At 38.5% G+C, this 17455-nt stretch overlaps 4 protein-coding genes across 4 annotated transcripts; 1 reads left to right on the top strand and 3 right to left on the bottom strand.

Moving 5' to 3' along the window:
- Nucleotides 1-272: 272 nt before the first annotated feature.
- On the bottom strand, nucleotides 273-3352 carry PHYBLDRAFT_185744 (hypothetical protein; the record flags this gene model as incomplete). Its single annotated transcript, XM_018439135.1, has 12 exons — nucleotides 273-400; nucleotides 481-772; nucleotides 854-996; nucleotides 1077-1172; nucleotides 1247-1370; nucleotides 1452-1532; nucleotides 1613-1908; nucleotides 2026-2388; nucleotides 2486-2586; nucleotides 2705-2876; nucleotides 2970-3117; nucleotides 3272-3352. The coding sequence occupies 12 exons, from the start codon at nucleotides 3350-3352 to the stop codon at nucleotides 273-275; spliced, it is 2025 nt and encodes a 674-aa protein (XP_018294565.1).
- Nucleotides 3353-8743: 5391 nt separating this feature from the next.
- On the bottom strand, nucleotides 8744-10964 carry CarB (Phytoene dehydrogenase). Its single transcript, XM_018440097.1, has 2 exons — nucleotides 10337-10964; nucleotides 8744-10153 (listed from the first exon to the last, which is right to left on the bottom strand). The coding sequence occupies exons 1-2, from the start codon at nucleotides 10924-10926 to the stop codon at nucleotides 8992-8994; spliced, it is 1752 nt and encodes a 583-aa protein (XP_018294564.1). The 5' UTR covers nucleotides 10927-10964; the 3' UTR covers nucleotides 8744-8991.
- A 1241-nt stretch (nucleotides 10965-12205) lies between these two features.
- On the top strand, nucleotides 12206-14884 carry CarRA (Phytoene Synthase/Lycopene cyclase). Its single transcript, XM_018438264.1, has 2 exons — nucleotides 12206-12708; nucleotides 12974-14884. Exons 1-2 carry the CDS (start codon nucleotides 12310-12312, stop codon nucleotides 14381-14383), a joined length of 1809 nt encoding a protein of 602 aa, XP_018294563.1. The 5' UTR covers nucleotides 12206-12309; the 3' UTR covers nucleotides 14384-14884.
- Nucleotides 14885-16458: 1574 nt separating this feature from the next.
- On the bottom strand, nucleotides 16459-17327 carry PHYBLDRAFT_63271 (hypothetical protein; the record flags this gene model as incomplete). The annotated part of the gene is made up of 3 exons (XM_018441096.1): nucleotides 16459-16697; nucleotides 16718-16790; nucleotides 16854-17327. The coding sequence occupies 3 exons, from the start codon at nucleotides 17325-17327 to the stop codon at nucleotides 16459-16461; spliced, it is 786 nt and encodes a 261-aa protein (XP_018294562.1).
- Nucleotides 17328-17455: the final 128 nt, after the last annotated feature.

The following is a 17455-nucleotide window of genomic DNA, read 5'->3' as shown; positions in this document are numbered from 1 at the left end:
TGACGTATACCATGGAGACAAAGATACGATCGATATATTGAACAATCATTTTCTCGGTGCGCTATTAACTCTTCTGGTTTCCTTGATATCAGAAAGTCTCGTTTCCACAAACAGGATAGAGTATATGTCACAAATTTGTACTCTATGTATGTGACTATGAGCAATAAATGGAACATGTTTGGTTCACAACATTTGAAAGAAAAGAAAAGAAAAAAAAAATACAGATCTACAGGTAGTATTTATTGTATAAAGGTTATGGGGGAGAAAAAAAATTACACGGAACAGAGAACGTCAAACTTCTCTCGGTCTGGGACCTCTTTGATAGCCTTTTTGTAGATATGATTGGCTTTGTCAAACTTTTTCTGCGAGCGCAGGTATGCAATGTATGAAAGGTAAATGTCTATTTTAAACATAAGAAATAAGTACAAAGTGGCCAATTTAATATTGATAATAATACTATATGTTATATAAAGTACATACCTTCTTTGTCGCCATCCATTCGCGTTGCCATGTCATACAACTGTTCTGCCTCGCTGGATGTGTCGTGTTCCTTGCTCTCTTCCTCTTCAATGGCAAGACATGTCTTGAAGAAAGCAAAGGTAGGGTACATGTTTTTGATGATGGATTTGTAGGTGGCTCTGGCTCCTTCGATGCCAGATGCTCTTGATGCCCATTTTACATGACTGGACATGATCAAGTCCTTGATTTTGTTACGATCGTTTGTGGATAATGTTACAGAAGGTAAGAGTTGAGTGATTGTGAATCCAGCATCCTTTTGAAAAAATAATAATTTTTTTTGTTAGTCTGATTTTTTTTTATAAAAAAGAGTGGCCTTTTTTGTAGTATAACATACAGTGTATATTTGATTGGTTTCTTCAGTTGAGAATGTCTTTAACTCCCATTGACGCATAATCCAGTCGTTATATGAAGACCACATTGTGTATGATGCAGGGTTCTTTTCTAGTGCCTTTTTATAAAGTGCCTGTTGTGATTCGTCTGCTTCATTTATGTGTGTAAGTATTCGATCCTTTTATTAGGACCATTTGTCTCTTTTTTTTTGGTGTTATAAGTCTTACCTTTTCCTCCTTCTACTTGTGCAAGATCGATTCTATACGTCCACAAATTTGCGTTTTGGGGGAAAGCCTTTACAGCCTTTTTGGCTACTTCTTGTGCTATTTTTTTTTTAAATGTATTAGCTACTAGTGTATAACAAAACTCCGGCCATTCTAGTTTTTTTCTTCTTTACCTTGTAAATTGTTGTTTTCGCTTTGCAGTTGTTTGATCCAGATCTCATAAACCTTTTCGGACACAAGACCCTTCTTTTGACATGCCTTGAATGTCTTTTGCAACAGTTTTGTGAGGTATAGTTTCTAAATCAAGATACAGTATTAGTTCATCGTGCCTCTTTCGTTTCTTTTCTTTCTTTGAAAATTAATCTATAAATAAATTACCAAGTTTTCTTCTGACACGGTTTCTTTCCAGTTTGTAAGGAACTCAACATAAAGCATCCACATTTCTGGTGATGTCAATTCCTATTATATCAGCAAAGAACAAAACACCCATAAATCAGGATCTGTAGGTAGAATGCATCCCGCATAAGCATTTTACACACCTCAACAGCAACCTCAAAATCTGCTACACAAGCTCTGATAGCTGTTACAAATCTAGGATCAGATACTGAGATGTATTTGGATTCTTCTGATTCTTCTGCTTTTTCCGATCCAGTCTGTGTGTTATCAACGGTCGTCTCAAACAAGTGTCTTTCTGCAAGGTAAGCACGTGCTTTGGGAGATGTTGCCATATCACGCATGATTGTGTCGAATACATGTTTGCAACCCTCTTCTACGTCAGTAAAGATGCGATAAATATTGACAAAACCAGCACGGAACTCAAGGTCATTAGGAATTGCTAAATATTGGTAATTAGTCACACACGTATATATATATATATATATACAGAATGGAAAGAAAAAGTTAGTATATTTTCTGGTATATGATGATAATAGCCATAGCTGTCTTTTCTTACCCTGGATAGCATTGTTGTACACGATTTTTGCCAAAAGTCCACGAAGAATGGGGTTAATGCCCTCTTTCAATGCATTTGCGGATGATTTCTCCAAAGTGTCCACTGTCTTTCTTTCTTTGCTCTCGTTGTTCCAATCCTGTACCATCTCTCCTGTGATTGTTGGTAGTCTGATAACGTTGCCGTCATCTTCGGTTTTTTCTTCATCGACCTCCATAGCCTCTTCTTTCTCAATTGATTTCTCGTCAATTCCAAGAATTCTACGTCTAATTTTGATCTTCTCGACATAAAGCAATTCGAGACGGAAGTATTCGTGCCACAGCAATTTGTTCTCGGGATTGATACGAAGTGCTCGCTGCATCAAAACTGTAAAGCACAAGTGTGTATGTAGATGTATGTATATGTAAGTGCCCTAATTCTTCCGACCAATCGATCAATCCAAATCTACTGTGATATGATATACTGTACTTGCCTCGTGCGGCTCCGATGTTTGCATTAGTCTCGTATTCCCATGATGCTGCAAGAATCCACAGGGTTGCCTTTGTTGGATGGAACTGAATAGCTCTAATAGTACAAAGAAAAAAAATCCAAGTCAATTTTTTTTATATAATTCACGGATTATCAAAATCCTGCCTGTACATTTATCCAAAAAAAAAAAAAGAAAGAGAGAGGTTCGACTTACTGAACAAAGATTCCACTCAAAATGTTGTTTGCTTTAACCTTCTTGGCAAAATCAATATATTGTATCCACAGTCGAACATCTCCCTTGAATTTGTTGGTTGCTCTCTTGAACAATTCGAAAATTCGTTTATTGCCGGCATAATCTGACTCGCTAATCGTCTTGGCATTCTCGCCTGAAACACAGTTTGTTTTATGGTAAGTTTAATATGTTACCCCTTTTATTTTTGGAATAAAAAAAATCATTTTTGTATTGTCCTTAGTCTTACCAGCAAGACGTGCTTTTCTGAGCTTGCGGAGTGAATCGAGGCTCATTTCGTATTCAATGTAACGAAGGTAGTCAATCTTCTGCGGAATGCGGCGGGAGATGCGGCTTTCGAATGACTTTCTCTTCTCGACAATCTTTTTCACTTCTTCCTAATCCATATGATAGATTATCCAAACGTTATTGATCTGTCGGTGTGTACATGTGTGTATAATTTCTTTCTTTCTTTCTTTCTTTCTTTCTTTAACAGGTTCCGTTTATTTATTTTAATTTTTTTTAAAGAATAATCTTGGAGGAAATGTTAACCTTTGTGAATAGACCTCTGTTGATGAGGTCCATGAGGGCAGGAACCATCCTCTCAAGATTAAATTGTACTCGTTCGGCCATTGTTGCTATGAGGTTGTAAGTATTGCTACAAAGGACAAGTCTTTAAAAGGAATACCTAGATTTTTTTTACAAGTCCCCGAAGTCAGTGTGACGATGTTTCTTTTTGGCCAAGCCTTTTCTTAACTCTCTTAAAAGAATGAGAATATGAAGCTATCTTCTCTTTTTTTTTGTGTGCTAAAAAGGTCCATAGAAAAGAAGGGATAAGAAAGAAAAAAAAAAGGCTCCAAGAAAAACGGGATATGGAGTATATATGTAGGCTTGTTCTTTATTTATTTAAAATTAGTGATTTTGCACCTTGTATTTATGCATATATTATTTAGTAAATCGCTTTACAGCTTTGTACAAGCTAAGGAGAGAGAAAGAAGAATTTAATTTATGTCTTGAAGTATTGGACAATTGATTTACTGGCTAGGTAAGATTTTGTGAGTTGATACATTAACTATAATAAAGCTGTGAGGATCAGTATTATCTTCTCGATTCAAGGCAATAAAAAAAAATACTTTAGCCAATCAGAGTCGTTTAGACTTTTTTTTTTTGAACTTTTTGGTCTTTTGACACCAATTGATTGATTTATTTATTTGTTTCAATATTAAACACATATAATTTTGAATTCGAAGTTTTTGAAGCTTTAGATATTATTACTAATGAACAATTGCAAGCTTAATATTTGCCCTTGCTTCCTCTCATGAAGTTTCTTTTTTTTTTGCAAGAGTGTTCTAGCCAAATGATTAAACTGGGACCAAATATGTGTAACATATCTACAAGAACCTTTTTGGCTTTTGTATGGAGTTCAATGATATAAGGCCGAGATTTTAACATTCAACATGCTCTTATTGACTTATAAATTCTAGAGTACCATTACTAACTCACTCAACAACTCTTATTACATCAAACATTAAATATTAAAATATTAATCAGTTTTACTAGACTTGTGCTGTTCCTTTTATATATAATATATATATATATATATATATAAGAATAACAGGCTGGTATTTTCTCACAAGATAACACTAGAAACCATAAAGACATAATCCAGAGTGTTTTGAGAATTATATACTTTCTATTGGTTGTTCGTTTCTCTACTCGATCTAGCATTGTGGTTTCCAAGAAGTAATTGAAATAATCATTGTCTAGTATTATTTAATCTAGTGCTTGAGGGAGAGAAATCCAATTAATATTATAATGTAGCACATTACTATTATTATTATTTCAAAATCAAGTCATTTCAGGATGTCTGTAAGCCTATCCGTCCTGACATAAAGAAAAGAAGAAAAAAAAAGTTTGTGTTTTGTCTTTACTCGTGGGTGCGTATAAGCGCACTAATGAACTATTTAGTAAATAAAGACGTTACTGATTATACTTTGATAATTTGAATTTGGCGTTTTGCACAACTTTGGATTCACTGCCCCACAGTTTTATAAATATTATTATTATATGGGTTACAGCCAGCATACAAATAGAATAATATAATATAATATAATATAAATAAATAGAAAAACACAGAAATAGCTTTCTTACGGTATCGAATGTTCTGAATTGAATGATTGAGTAATTAAATATACGAATACATGAAGGGCGGGTCCGCTTATTATGTCTACCTTGTCAAAAAACAAGAAGAAGGAATAATTTGACAGCTATTACTTAATAGAACGAATAGAAACACAGGGACAAAGACAAGGAGAAAATAAATAAGAATAAAAGGTTTTTCGATCTGTGTCCTCTAACCTGTCACTACTACTGCTTTTATTATTAACATTAATATTGACAGTATTGTTACTGTTGTTGCTTTTAATTACTTCTTTAGATTAACAAACCAAGAGCAAATAGGGTTTAGGGATATTATTTTATTATTATCTTTTAAAAAGAAGGTACTAAAAGAGAAAGGCAACTAAGCATATATCTCTTCTTCTTCTTCTTTTTGTTTTTTGGGGGAGCTGTGTAAGTATGATTTAGCTATGTGAAACTATTATAGGTTCCATAAGTAATTTTTTTTTCTTCTTCATTTCTATTGGGGGGTGAATAATGATTGTTGCTGATAGCTATTTATTGATTTATTTTTGATAAGTAGCTCAAAGAGAGACTTACCATTTCCTTGGTAGTCTGAGCGGCGTGGGAGCCAGAATATAATATTTCAGTCTGACAATATTATTACTACCTGTGTATCACCCAGACTTATATATATATATATATATATATCTTGGTGCCGTGCGTTTCCAAAAGATGAATAGATATGGAATCTAAAATAGAACTAATGCAAATTAAAAGAAAGGTTCGCTAGCCCATAGTCTTGAACCTCAAACAAACGATCTCCACTAGTATCAGTAGAATCAAATAAATAGTGTATCCTGCCATCAAAATCAAAAGTAATCATTTGGGTCTGTTCTTTCCATTTATCTTTTTATTTGGTACAGTAATCTGGGTCTTGTTTTTTGACTAATTTTAACTATAGTTTGTACATAACGCAATTCCTATCATATGTACAGCAGATGTTTTATATTATATTATCTGTATCTGTATCTGTATCTGTACATTGCTATGGAGTACAGGGCAGCCAATTTCTCTTGTATTTCACTGTGTGCAATGAAAATCAAGAGTAACCGTTGATCAATTACTGTATATTTTTTTAACACTCAACATCTAATAAGGTCTACTTTGAACATTTTGTAGCTTACACAAACATCAAATACAATAATGGCTTCTAGAGAACGGGCCAGATTGACTTGGAAAATAACTAAAAATAAAAGAAGGTTGATAAGATCCAAGAGCTTCAGTACTCAAATGTCTAATTAGCTGTACCACCCGGAAATGGCTTGAGAGTATTTCCGGGCCAAAGCTGTCTTTATTTTTTAAAAGAAAATGATAATAATAATAATAATAATAATAATAATAATATGGTTCTTCTTTATCTACCCAAGTATCAGTATATTCTTTGGTCTATGTCTTGTTTTTGGTTTTCTTCAGGGAGAGAGAATCCTATTGGGAATTTGGTACATATACGTATGTATGTATTTCCCTAGATCTGTTTTGATTTGACTGTTGATTGTACTTTGGTCAGTTCATTTTGTTCTTCATGTGATAGGTGAGTCTTTAGGGCGATAATAAGAAAGAAAGATTGTCCTTTTGGTGTACTACACCTTTATTGGTTCTTAGTGGGGGGGTCCTCTGTACATCTTGGTGGTACCTGAGATGTGTAATATACATATAAAATATTTTCTTTATTTTTCTGTGCGTCCCTGGAGCGGACTTTTTTAGGAAGACAACGAATTAGCACCATAAAGGTCTGTGATAATCCAAATAAACCAGAGTGTCCAAGAATAAATAACTAAATAATTATACCTTGTTGCTGCTGCTGTTAATACTACTCCTAATTCTACTATTAGCTATTTATTATTAGCTAGTATTTAATATTAAATGTTGGATACTTGTGATATTTAATATAAATCAATAGCATTAACCTCACTCCTTTAACATCCCCTTCTTATTATCCGTTTTTTTTTGTTATAATTCAGTAGTAGCGGAATGTCAAAAAAAAGAAGCTATACGTACAAGATATCAAGGTTAAACCTTTTGAGCTTATTCTTAAATAAAGAAAAAAAACACATCTTGTAGACACAAAAGACGTCTTGACCCCCAAATAAATCTATATACCAATGATAATTTTGATTGATAGTTAGCAGCCTATCAACCCTTCTCTCTTACCTCCACTAGCTAATTACATGGATAGCATTTTTCTAGTTTAATGACCTGCAACCAATTCAATTCAATTCAATTCAATTTAATTTAATTCAAATCAAATCAAATCAAATGTAGAGCTATTGATAAGAGCAATTTCTCTTTGCTTTACTCTTCTTTGACTTCAAGTGAAATGACTAATAATCAGAGCTATACTAGCAATCAGGGCTCTTTTTTTTAAAAAAAAAAAAAAAAAAAAAAAAAAAAAAAAGTCAAGAAAACCTATAGCCCGCTTTCCTTCCGAGACTATGTTTCTTGTGCCTTTCTGCTATCTGTTCCACAATATAAATCTTTTGATTTGATTTGATATTCAGCCATTAGAGAAGCAAAGAAATAAAGAAATAAAGAAATAAAGAAATAAAGAAATAAAGACAAAACTTTAATGGACTTTTGACCATGTTAATATCCTATATTTGTTTGCTTTTTTGATGTCCGTTCTCCATAATTAACCTGTCAGTGCCACCCAGACCCTCCCCCCCTCTTCCCTGTCTTTTTATTCATATTGTGGCTGTGTAATCCATTCATATAAATATATATATTTTACATTTTAACACATTTAAGCTTAGCACAATTACTGTCATTTTGCTCTATTATGTTTTCTATTTGATGTCATAAAGAAGTATAGTGTCTATGTGGTTGCTTGTGTATGCATTTATCTTGCCATATCATCATTACACACGATATGTCCCAAAGACTTCTTTTGGTGTAGCATCTAATCTGTCTGTGTCTGTGTCTGTGTCTGCGTCTGCGTCTGTGTCTGCGTCTGTGTGTATTACTAAAAAATCCTTTGGTTCTGGAATACAGGCTGGGTTTTGGTCTGAGTTTTTACCATTCGTTGTTGCGGAATCAAAGCTGTAGCATTCCGTACAAACGATTCACTCCAAAAAAAAAATACGAGACAAATTACATATGTGCTACGCTCGATATTATATGTCTCATTATCATTAGTATTATTAAACAATTGCTGTAATTAGACCAACCAATCAGTTGGTTGGCTATCTGTACAATAAAGAAAATAAAAGAATTCAAGATACGTGGCTAAGTTTTTTGTTTTTTTTTTTAGGTTGACTGACCAATTCAACCAGAGAATAATAATATTCTGTACCATTGTAACAAAACAGCCGTCAAAACCACATGCACTCAAGGTTTTTTTTTCTTTCTTTCTTTTTTGGTGTAGCACTTGTATCACTTTATACTCAACTTTGTCCAGTGTGCTACTCATTACTGCTATTGCTACTCCACCAAAATAAAAAGAAAAGTACGTATATGTCTGTGTGTCTATACAACATGGCATGATTATAACGCCTATCTCTGCCTGTCTGTCTAAACAAGAGTAGTGTTTGTTTCTCAAAAAGAATCTGAGTATGGAACATAATTATCAGTGCCTTTGAATATATACACTTTTTGAATCATTAGGATCAATACATACACATCTGTGCATATTTATATGTAATGAAAGAAAAATATTGGTCAGAACTGTTATATGTATGTTTGTGTGTATATATTTTCTTTTGAACTTGTTTGTATTGATCATAATCTGTCTATCTATCTATATGAGTCTGAGGTGCTGTACCAATCATGGTATGTCCTTTAATGGACTCTATTTTATGTGTACAGATTACAAATCTTATTACACACCCACATAAATCATAATAAAATAAAATAAAATAAAAGTGTTTCAAATTTTATTTAAATAAAATAAATATGGTATTGTTTACTGTATGGGAGAAGCAAAGGAGAAGAAGATGCATTCGGTATATAAAAAGATATAATAGAAGAAAAAAAAAGGGCGATGAAAAGTGCTGTATAAAAATAATAAAAAAAAAAAAAAGGTGAAGAATTTTTTTCGATAAAGAGAGAGAGAGAGAGGAAAAGGATGACATGTTAATTATAGCCAAGTCGCCTTCTTAAGAAGTCAAGCTGAGGTTAGCAACAGGAACACGGAAAGCAGCGGGCAAGAGGTTGTTGATGTATGAGGCAGCAGTCTGGTTGACTTCAGAGTACTGGGGGAATGCGATGAATAAGACAAGGGTGGCGGCAAACAAGGCGATCAAGAGGAACCAGATGATGTCCCAGATAAAGGACTTGGAATCTTCGGGAGCGTAGGTGCGCTTGGATGAGGTGATGGCAGAGGGACGAACCTTGACGCCAAAGTGGTCGCACACCTGGTCCGAGGTCAGCTTACTTCCGGCCAAGACAATTGGCACACCAGTACCGGGGTGGGTGGATGCACCGACGAAGAACAGGTTCTTGTAGCGACCGGTGGAGTCCTGGGTAGACGGACGGAACCAGAGGACCTGGAGAACGTCGTGCGAGAGACCAAGGATGGATCCACGCCAGAGGTTGAACTTCTTCTGCCAGATGGAAGGATCGTTGACCTCCTCGTGCTCGACCAAGTCAATGAAGTTGGTCAAGCCAAGACGGCGCTCGAGAACCTCGAGAACCATCTTACGGGCACGCTTGACAATCATGGTGTAGTCCTCGGCTTCGTTGGTCTTGCTCTTCATGTGACCGATGGGAACCAGGACGATCATGCTGTCCTTGCCGGGAGGAGCGGCGGTGGGGTCAATGCGAGAAGGCAGGTTGACGTAGAATGAGAGCTCGGAAGGCATCTTGTGGTCGGTGAAGATCTCGTCGAAACTCTCCTTGAAGGCCTCGGCCAAGAAGATGTTGTGGACATCGAGTTCAGGCACGACTCTCTTGAGCGACCAGTAGAAGGAGATAGAAGAAGAGGTGAGCTTCTTCTCGGCCAAGGTGTTGGTGGTCCAGCGGCATGGGGGGAGCAAGTTGTGATAGGCGTAGACAAGGTCGGCATTGCAAACCACCGCATCGGCCTCAATGACTTCTCCGCTCTGAAGGGTTACACCTGTAACCTTCTTGCCCTTGTCATCCGTGTTGATCTTGGCAACTGGTGCCTCGTAGATGAATCTGGCGCCAAATTTTTCAGTGGCAATGTTTTCCAACTTTTGGATAACGGTGTTGAAACCACCCTTGGGGTACCAGATACCCTCAGCGAACTCGGTGTACTGGAGGAGGTTGTAGACAGCAGGAGAGTCATAGGGAGACATACTATAATAATAATAATAATAATAATAATAATAATAATAAAAGCGAATCAGTCACTTGTCTTTAATATAATCTCATTTCTCTCTCTTTATCACAACCATAGCCGGCTCTCAAATTGTGACCATAATCGCGGACCACAATTTACACTCAAGATTGGCCTCCTCTTATAAAATATAGTTATCTTACCCCATGTACATGCTCTGGAAAGTAAAGGCCATTCTCATCTTCTTGGTCTTAAAGTACTTTGCGGCTCTGGAGTAGACAAAATCAAAGATGTGGAGACGGAAAAGAGCAGGAACGTATTGGAGACGGATAAGCTTCCAGATGGTCTCAAAGTTCTGCTTGATGGCCATCTCAACACCGCCCTCGTAGTGAGTGTGGGACTCCTTCATGAAGTCAAGGAAACGCAAGAAACCGTCAGGACCTTCGATACGCTCCATCTCGGGCTTCATGCGGGACAAATCAGACGAGAGCTGGATCTTGTCGCCATCGTCAAAGTGGACCTTGTAGTTGTTGTGGCAACGGAGCAGTTCGACGTGGTCTTCAATCTTTTCATCAAGAGCCTCAAAGGCCTCCTCGAAAAGCTTGGGCATCAGGTACAGGGAAGGACCTTGATCGAAACGATGGCCATTGTGGTTGATGAGCGAACAACGTCCACCTCCAAAGTTGTTTTTTTCGACTACGGTGACCTTGATGCCTTCACGGGCAAGACGGGCAGCAGTAGCAGTTCCACCGGCACCAGCACCAATGATGATAACGTGTTTAGGAGGAGCCATATTTTTTTTGTATATATAAAGAAAGACAAAGAAGAGATTTAAAGATCGTGAGGTGGAAGAAGACGTCTGGGATGTGATCTATTTAACTAAAAAAAAATAAAAAAAAATATGTGTGTGTGTGTTTGGCTGTCTATCCTAATGCAGGGACTTGTTCTTTGGGACAATTTCCGTTCATCGGAATCTAATTCCCCGTTTCTGTTAGGGTTTGGACACAGAGAAGCACGACAATGAATATAAGACAATCTCCGTCATTAGTAACAAAAATAATATAAAATAGAATAGAATAAACTTCGACAGTGAGAGAGTGAAAATAGATGGAGGTACAAGACCCCCCCATAAGATAAATATATAAATATATATATATTATGTTATCAAACAGAAGAAAGAAAGAAAGAGAAATATAGGAGGTTGGACAAGTGTTTCCAACAGTAATGACCTTTGTGTTTTTTTCTTTCTGATATTCTATTTTCAATTGATTGTCCAAAGTGGTCTCTTTTGTGTACTTGTTCTTCTTGTTCTTGTTCTTTGGGTTTGATGTTTCCGATTGAAACACTATTAAATTAAAAGAAGTAAAAGAAGTATTAAAGGACAATTGACAAATTGAGAACAAGGGAATCGAGATCTGGTCGATACGATGGTTATATGGTTGTATGATTTTCAGAAATCTGGTTATCTGTAATCTGAATCGAGAATATATTTATATATATATATATATATATTCTTTCTCTTATTTTGGCTTTTGCTGTCCCTGTTTCTTCTTCTCTTCATTGGTATCTGAGCGGCGCTCATTTGGGCAGCTTGTACAGGATTTGATGGTCTGTATTATTTCCATAACAACGTAACACTGAACCGAACTGAACTAGAAGTGATATGCAAAAAGGAGGATGATACTCATGGGGTCGGGACTTTCTATTGACTTGCACGCATCTCTGTGTATAAGAGCGTGGGCGAGACTATACTATATATATATATATAAAAAATTATATTCTTGGTGTATTTTACTTTCTTTATTCCAACAAATTTGTCTGCCTGTCTGTCTGTCTTTCTTGTTGTGTTCAAAAACTACAAAAAAGAGATAAATTATAATAGTCCTTTTTGGAGCCATTTCAGATCTTTATATTTCAACAACAGCCATCCTTTAACCCAGTCCTTCAGATAATAATATATTTATATTTATATATAAAATTATTCTTGTATTCTTATATTCTTATATATAGTGGTTTTACAAAAGCTCTTAACAAAAAAAAACTTCTTCTTCTTCTTCTTCTTCTTCTTTATCTTGCTTGAGTCTTGTCTTTTGTACTTCCCGGCAATTTCTCTCTCTCTCTCTTTATCACTCACCAAAGAATAGAAGAAAGGACAAAGAAGTTATCTTAACCAAAGATGCTGACTTATATGGAAGTACATCTGTACTTCACCCTCCCGGTGCTTGCACTGCTTGCCTTCCTCTACAAGCCATTCTTCACCACAAAGGACCGCTTCAAGTATATCTTCCTCTGCACTGTCGCATTCGCCACTGCGTCTCCCTGGGACAACTACATTGTATACCACAAAGCCTGGAGCTACTGTCCAGAGTGTGTCACGGCTGTGATCGGATATGTTCCTCTTGAAGAGTACATGTTCTTTATCATCATGACTCTCATTACCGTCACATTTACTAGTCTGACAATGCGTTGGACTCTGCCCAGTTTCTTTATCAGACCAGAGACCCCCGTATTCCAGTCCGTTTGTGTCCGCTATATCCCTATTGTCGGTTTCTTGACAATCGCTGCAAAGGCCTGGGTATGTATTCTTTTCTTTGTTTGTTTGTTTGTTTGTTTGTTTCTTGTGTAATTGTAGCTGTTATTTGTTTTCATATTTTTTCATGGTTTACAAATCGAGAATTTTCACCCTTTTTTTCCATTTATTCTATGGCTATTCTTTTCTTTTTTTACTTTGTCGCTTGTCCACAAATGGTTTAATTATTATTTTTTACTAACAATGAATTCTATTTGATCATTTTCTCTCTCTCTCTCTTTTCATTGTGCGTGTGTTTGTGTGTATACAGGCCAGCAGTATCCCCGATTCACACCCCTTTTACGGTGCTTGTATCCTCTGGTACGTCTGTCCAGTCCTTGCCCTTTTGTGGATCGGCTCTGGTGAATACATGCTTCGTCGCTGGAAAGCAGTCCTGTTCTCCATCGCTGTCCCAACCATCTTCTTGTGCTGGGTTGACCAATATGCCATTGCCCGCGGCACCTGGGACATCTCCAGACGCACAAGCACTGGAATCATGGTCCTGCCCAGTCTTCCCTTGGAAGAATTCCTCTTCTTCTTGCTCATCGACACCGTACTTGTGTTTGCCTCCTGCGCCACCGACCGTGCCCACGCTATCGTCCATATCTACATCACCCCTATGAACCACAACAAGGTCTCCACATGGTACATGGACTTTTTCTACCTCTGCTGGGCATTCCTGCAGACCGACCAGGCACTCAGTGGAGAAACCCTGAGCGATCTCGATGCCACATGGCGTATTCTCCGTGAAGCTTCGGCCTCATTCTACACTGCCTCTTCCGTGTTCTCCTTTGAAGCCCGCCAGGACCTCGGCGTGCTCTATGGCTTCTGCCGTGCCACCGATGACCTTGCCGACAACAACGACGTGTCCGTCCCAGACCGCAAGAAGCAGCTTGAACTCGTCCGTGGCTTTGTGCGCCAGATGTTTGATAGCAAGCACGGCCACCCCGACATCGATTGGACCCAGTACAGCGGCAGCATTCCTGACTCGTTTATCGCTGCCTTCCGCAGCTTCACCCGCCTCCGGGACGTTTTGGAAATCAAGGCCGTCGAGGAGCTTTTGGATGGCTACACCTTTGATCTCGAACAGCGTGAGGTTAAGAACGAAGACGACCTTGTCTACTACTCTGCCTGCGTGGCCAGCAGTGTTGGCGAGATGTGCACCCGTGTCCTGATGGCTTCTGAGCCCGGAGGAAACCGCACAATGCTCAAGTGGACTGTGGAACGTGCACGCGATATGGGACTTGCCCTCCAGCTCACCAACATTGCACGCGATATCGTGACTGACAGCAAACAGCTCGGAAGATCCTACGTACCCCGCGACTGGCTGACCAGCCAAGAGTCTGCATTGCTCAAGGCTGGAAAGGCCCGCGAGCTTGGTGACGAGCGTCTGCGCCAGATTGCACTCAAGATGGTCTACACCGCCGACGACCTCAACCTGATGGCCAGTCGTGCGATCGATTACTTGCCTCCAAGCTCTCGATGTGGTGTCAGAGCCGCCTGCAACGTCTACACTGCCATTGGTGTCTCTCTCCACAAGGCTAACGGCTATCCCGATCGTGCTCACCTGACCAAGCTCGAACGTATGAAGGTCACCTTCAGATGCGTGTACGGCTTCCGGAAGGGCCACCAGGGTGTTCAAGGTGATCGTGGAAAGTCACAGGCCTTTACTGTCATTTAAAACCAAAAAAAAAAAGAATAAGAAGAAAAAGAGGAATGGTTTTTTTCTCCATGTTCTATTCAATTTTGATTATGACTTTTTTTTTATTGTCATTATCATTATCATTATCATCATTAGCATACTTTTATAAGTGAATGGTGCTTAGTACTGTGGTAACATTATTCACTGTTTCTTTTCTTTTATTAACCTTTTGATCGTCATTAGATACCAAACGTTAAAGGCATTTTCTCTAAAGAATTTCCTTTATCATTTCTTTACCTCAATATCCCTACCACCATTACCACCTCCAAATGTCACTCACCTACTCACTACACTCCATTGATATACGCACACACACACACAATTTGTCCTCCTGTTTTTTCTTTGCTATTTATTAAATACATCATATTTTGCTCTCTCTCTCTCTCTCTTTGTTCATTTGGGTTTTTATTATTCTGTTTTTTTTATATACATATATATATATATATTAATATTTATAATAAATAACTTCTTTATATATACACCTTGTATGTCTATAATATAAAATAGCATATACCCACTTGGTTCACTCCTCTTTGGGTTTAGACTTTCGTCTCCACCCCTTCATCTTCCTTGGCTTTCCTCTTACCTCGACATGGCAATTTTCGGATATAACTATAGTTCCCTCTATTAACCTCACCAACCTTTTTATCAAAGGTGCATTCTTTCTCTTTCTCAAGGTAGCTTTTTTTTTCTTTTACTCCCCGATACGAACAAAGAATTGGCTGGACATGGGAGAAACAAAATAAGGCTCGACCGGAAGACATTTCTATGCTCGACCCTCTTTACCTCTCTCCCCTCACTAAAGTCATCGTCATAGCCAATCTCTGTACAAGACCTCCACCTCCGGCTTTCGGGGCTATATACAGTCACACCTACACACTCACACCAAATCTTCCCTGTGTAGCATGTAATCCGTTCCTGAAAGCTTAAAAATTCCTCAAGACATTCGGCACCGTATGGTGAAAGGCCCTGTGGGAGCGCCTGACTACTCGATCTTTTGTATTTCAAAGGAATGACGATTTTTTTTGACGACGCCATGTTCCCTATATATCGGTCGGCAATATATCCCCCTGATTGCTTCCTAGTCAACTGCCCTAAAAAAAACGACTGGTATGGAGTGTAATCATTTTTTTTTCAGTTATGCCTGCGCTGGTCGCTGGCAAGGATGAACACTCTCTTAACCACGATGACTTGAGCCAATACTTACACCTCCAAACACATGCAAGCTCTGGTTGTAGTCTCCACAATCCACGCCATTTGGCGATCTCACTTGGACCTTTGTCATGGACAAACATGTCCTTCCTTCCTGGTATGATAGCAGCCAAGGCATTTGTGGTGACAAGGTGTTTCTTGGAGTAGTTTTTTCTTAGACTCTTTTTTTTACATTTTCCCTCTCATATAAAAAAATGTACGACTAATGTCTATAAAAGTACGTCCAGGATTTAATTTTTTACGATCCTCGTTTTATGAAATTGCGACTTTTGGTTTTACGAAAAAGCGACCCTTGGTTTTATAAAAAGCGATTTTTATTATTTTTTGTGTGCGACCAATTTCTAGAAAAAAAACAAGCGAGAATGTTTTATCAGCTTCATTGTGCATGTGCTTATTAACTTTGGCTTCTTTACAAGAAGTATTTAACATTTTCACAATGTGGACTTTGAGCTTGTTGCAACACGTGTTTACTTGATCTACATTTTACTAAAAGTGGCCTCAAGAAGTACGGGAATGAGAGGAAACGTTGCTGTAATTCGATTGGATCTAGGATCCTTCCAAAGTTTCTTTTTGCCCTTCCCTGACCTTGGAATCAACCCATTTGGGTGTCCACTTCTTTAGCTATTTTTTTTTCGTTCTTCTTTCTTTCTTTCTTTCTATTCCACAGCCACACTCTCTTCTACATCCCTCATCTCTTCATCCCTCCCTCTCTAACTCTCTCTCCCTGCCTTTCTTCTTCTTTTTTCCCCCTTTTCTCTCTCTCTATTTTCTTTGTTGTTTATCTATTATTCTTTTTTTTATCTTATTTTCATTTTCTGGGTTAATTTACAGATGACTGATCATCAACCGACGCTGCCGTCGATTTCACACCTCTTTACGTCTCTCCGATCATCTTCACCACCAACTATCTCGACGCATACGCATACGCATACGCCACCCACTCTCAATTTCTCACCTCCTTCGCCACGCCTTGCACCATCTCCAGCTCTATCTCCGCTCCACTCACCTCTCGCCGTCCCTCGCCCAAAGACATCATCATCATCTTCTTCCTCTTCTTCTTCTTCTTCTTCTTCCTCTGTGCCTGTACCTGCATCGTCTTACTTTGTTTCTCCTCTGCTCTCACCCATCGATTCACTCTCTCCACAGCCATGTTCACTACCTCTCCGATCTTCATCTTCCTCACCACCACTCCAAGGTCACGATCCACCACAGTCGCTTGTCAGATGTCCTTCGTCACCTCTTTCCCTAGCTCTTCCACAGCACCTTCCAACTTGGGCCCATAGTCGAACCCACTCTTACTCGCGCACCCCAAGTCCGCTCCTAAGCCCGGTATCCGGTTTGAGTGGCTGTGGTGGCAACCTTCGATCCTTTTCATTTTCTGCTCCAACTTCGCTACCTTTACCAGCAGTGCAACCACAGGTTCAGACGCAAACACAACCACAACCACAACTGCAACTGCAACTACAACTACACCCACAAACACAAACGCAAACACAAACACAACTACAAACTCAATCGAGATCGAGATCGAGATCGAGATCGAGATCGAGATCACAATCGCAAACTCCAGCGCAACCACAAGAGCAAAATCAAAATCAAAATCAACAAAGAGTTCATCAACAACAACGTCAGAATGAAGAAAATGAGGACGACGATGACGATGAAGAGGAGGAAGAAGAGCCATTGTCACCATCCTCTTCGTCATGTTCATCTCATTCGCCACTTGCACCAACTCAGATCCTGTTTAATGCATCTGGACAACCTGTGCTGAAACGCCGACGTGGACGGCCTCCAAGCACTCGAGGTCCTGCGTGGGAAGGTGGCTGGACGTTTATGACG

Source organism: Phycomyces blakesleeanus (assembly GCF_001638985.1).
Source record: "Phycomyces blakesleeanus NRRL 1555(-) unplaced genomic scaffold PHYBLscaffold_5, whole genome shotgun sequence".
In the NCBI taxonomy this organism is placed as follows: domain Eukaryota; kingdom Fungi; phylum Mucoromycota; class Mucoromycetes; order Mucorales; family Phycomycetaceae; genus Phycomyces; species Phycomyces blakesleeanus.
This window is presented reverse-complemented; position numbering and strand designations above follow the sequence as displayed.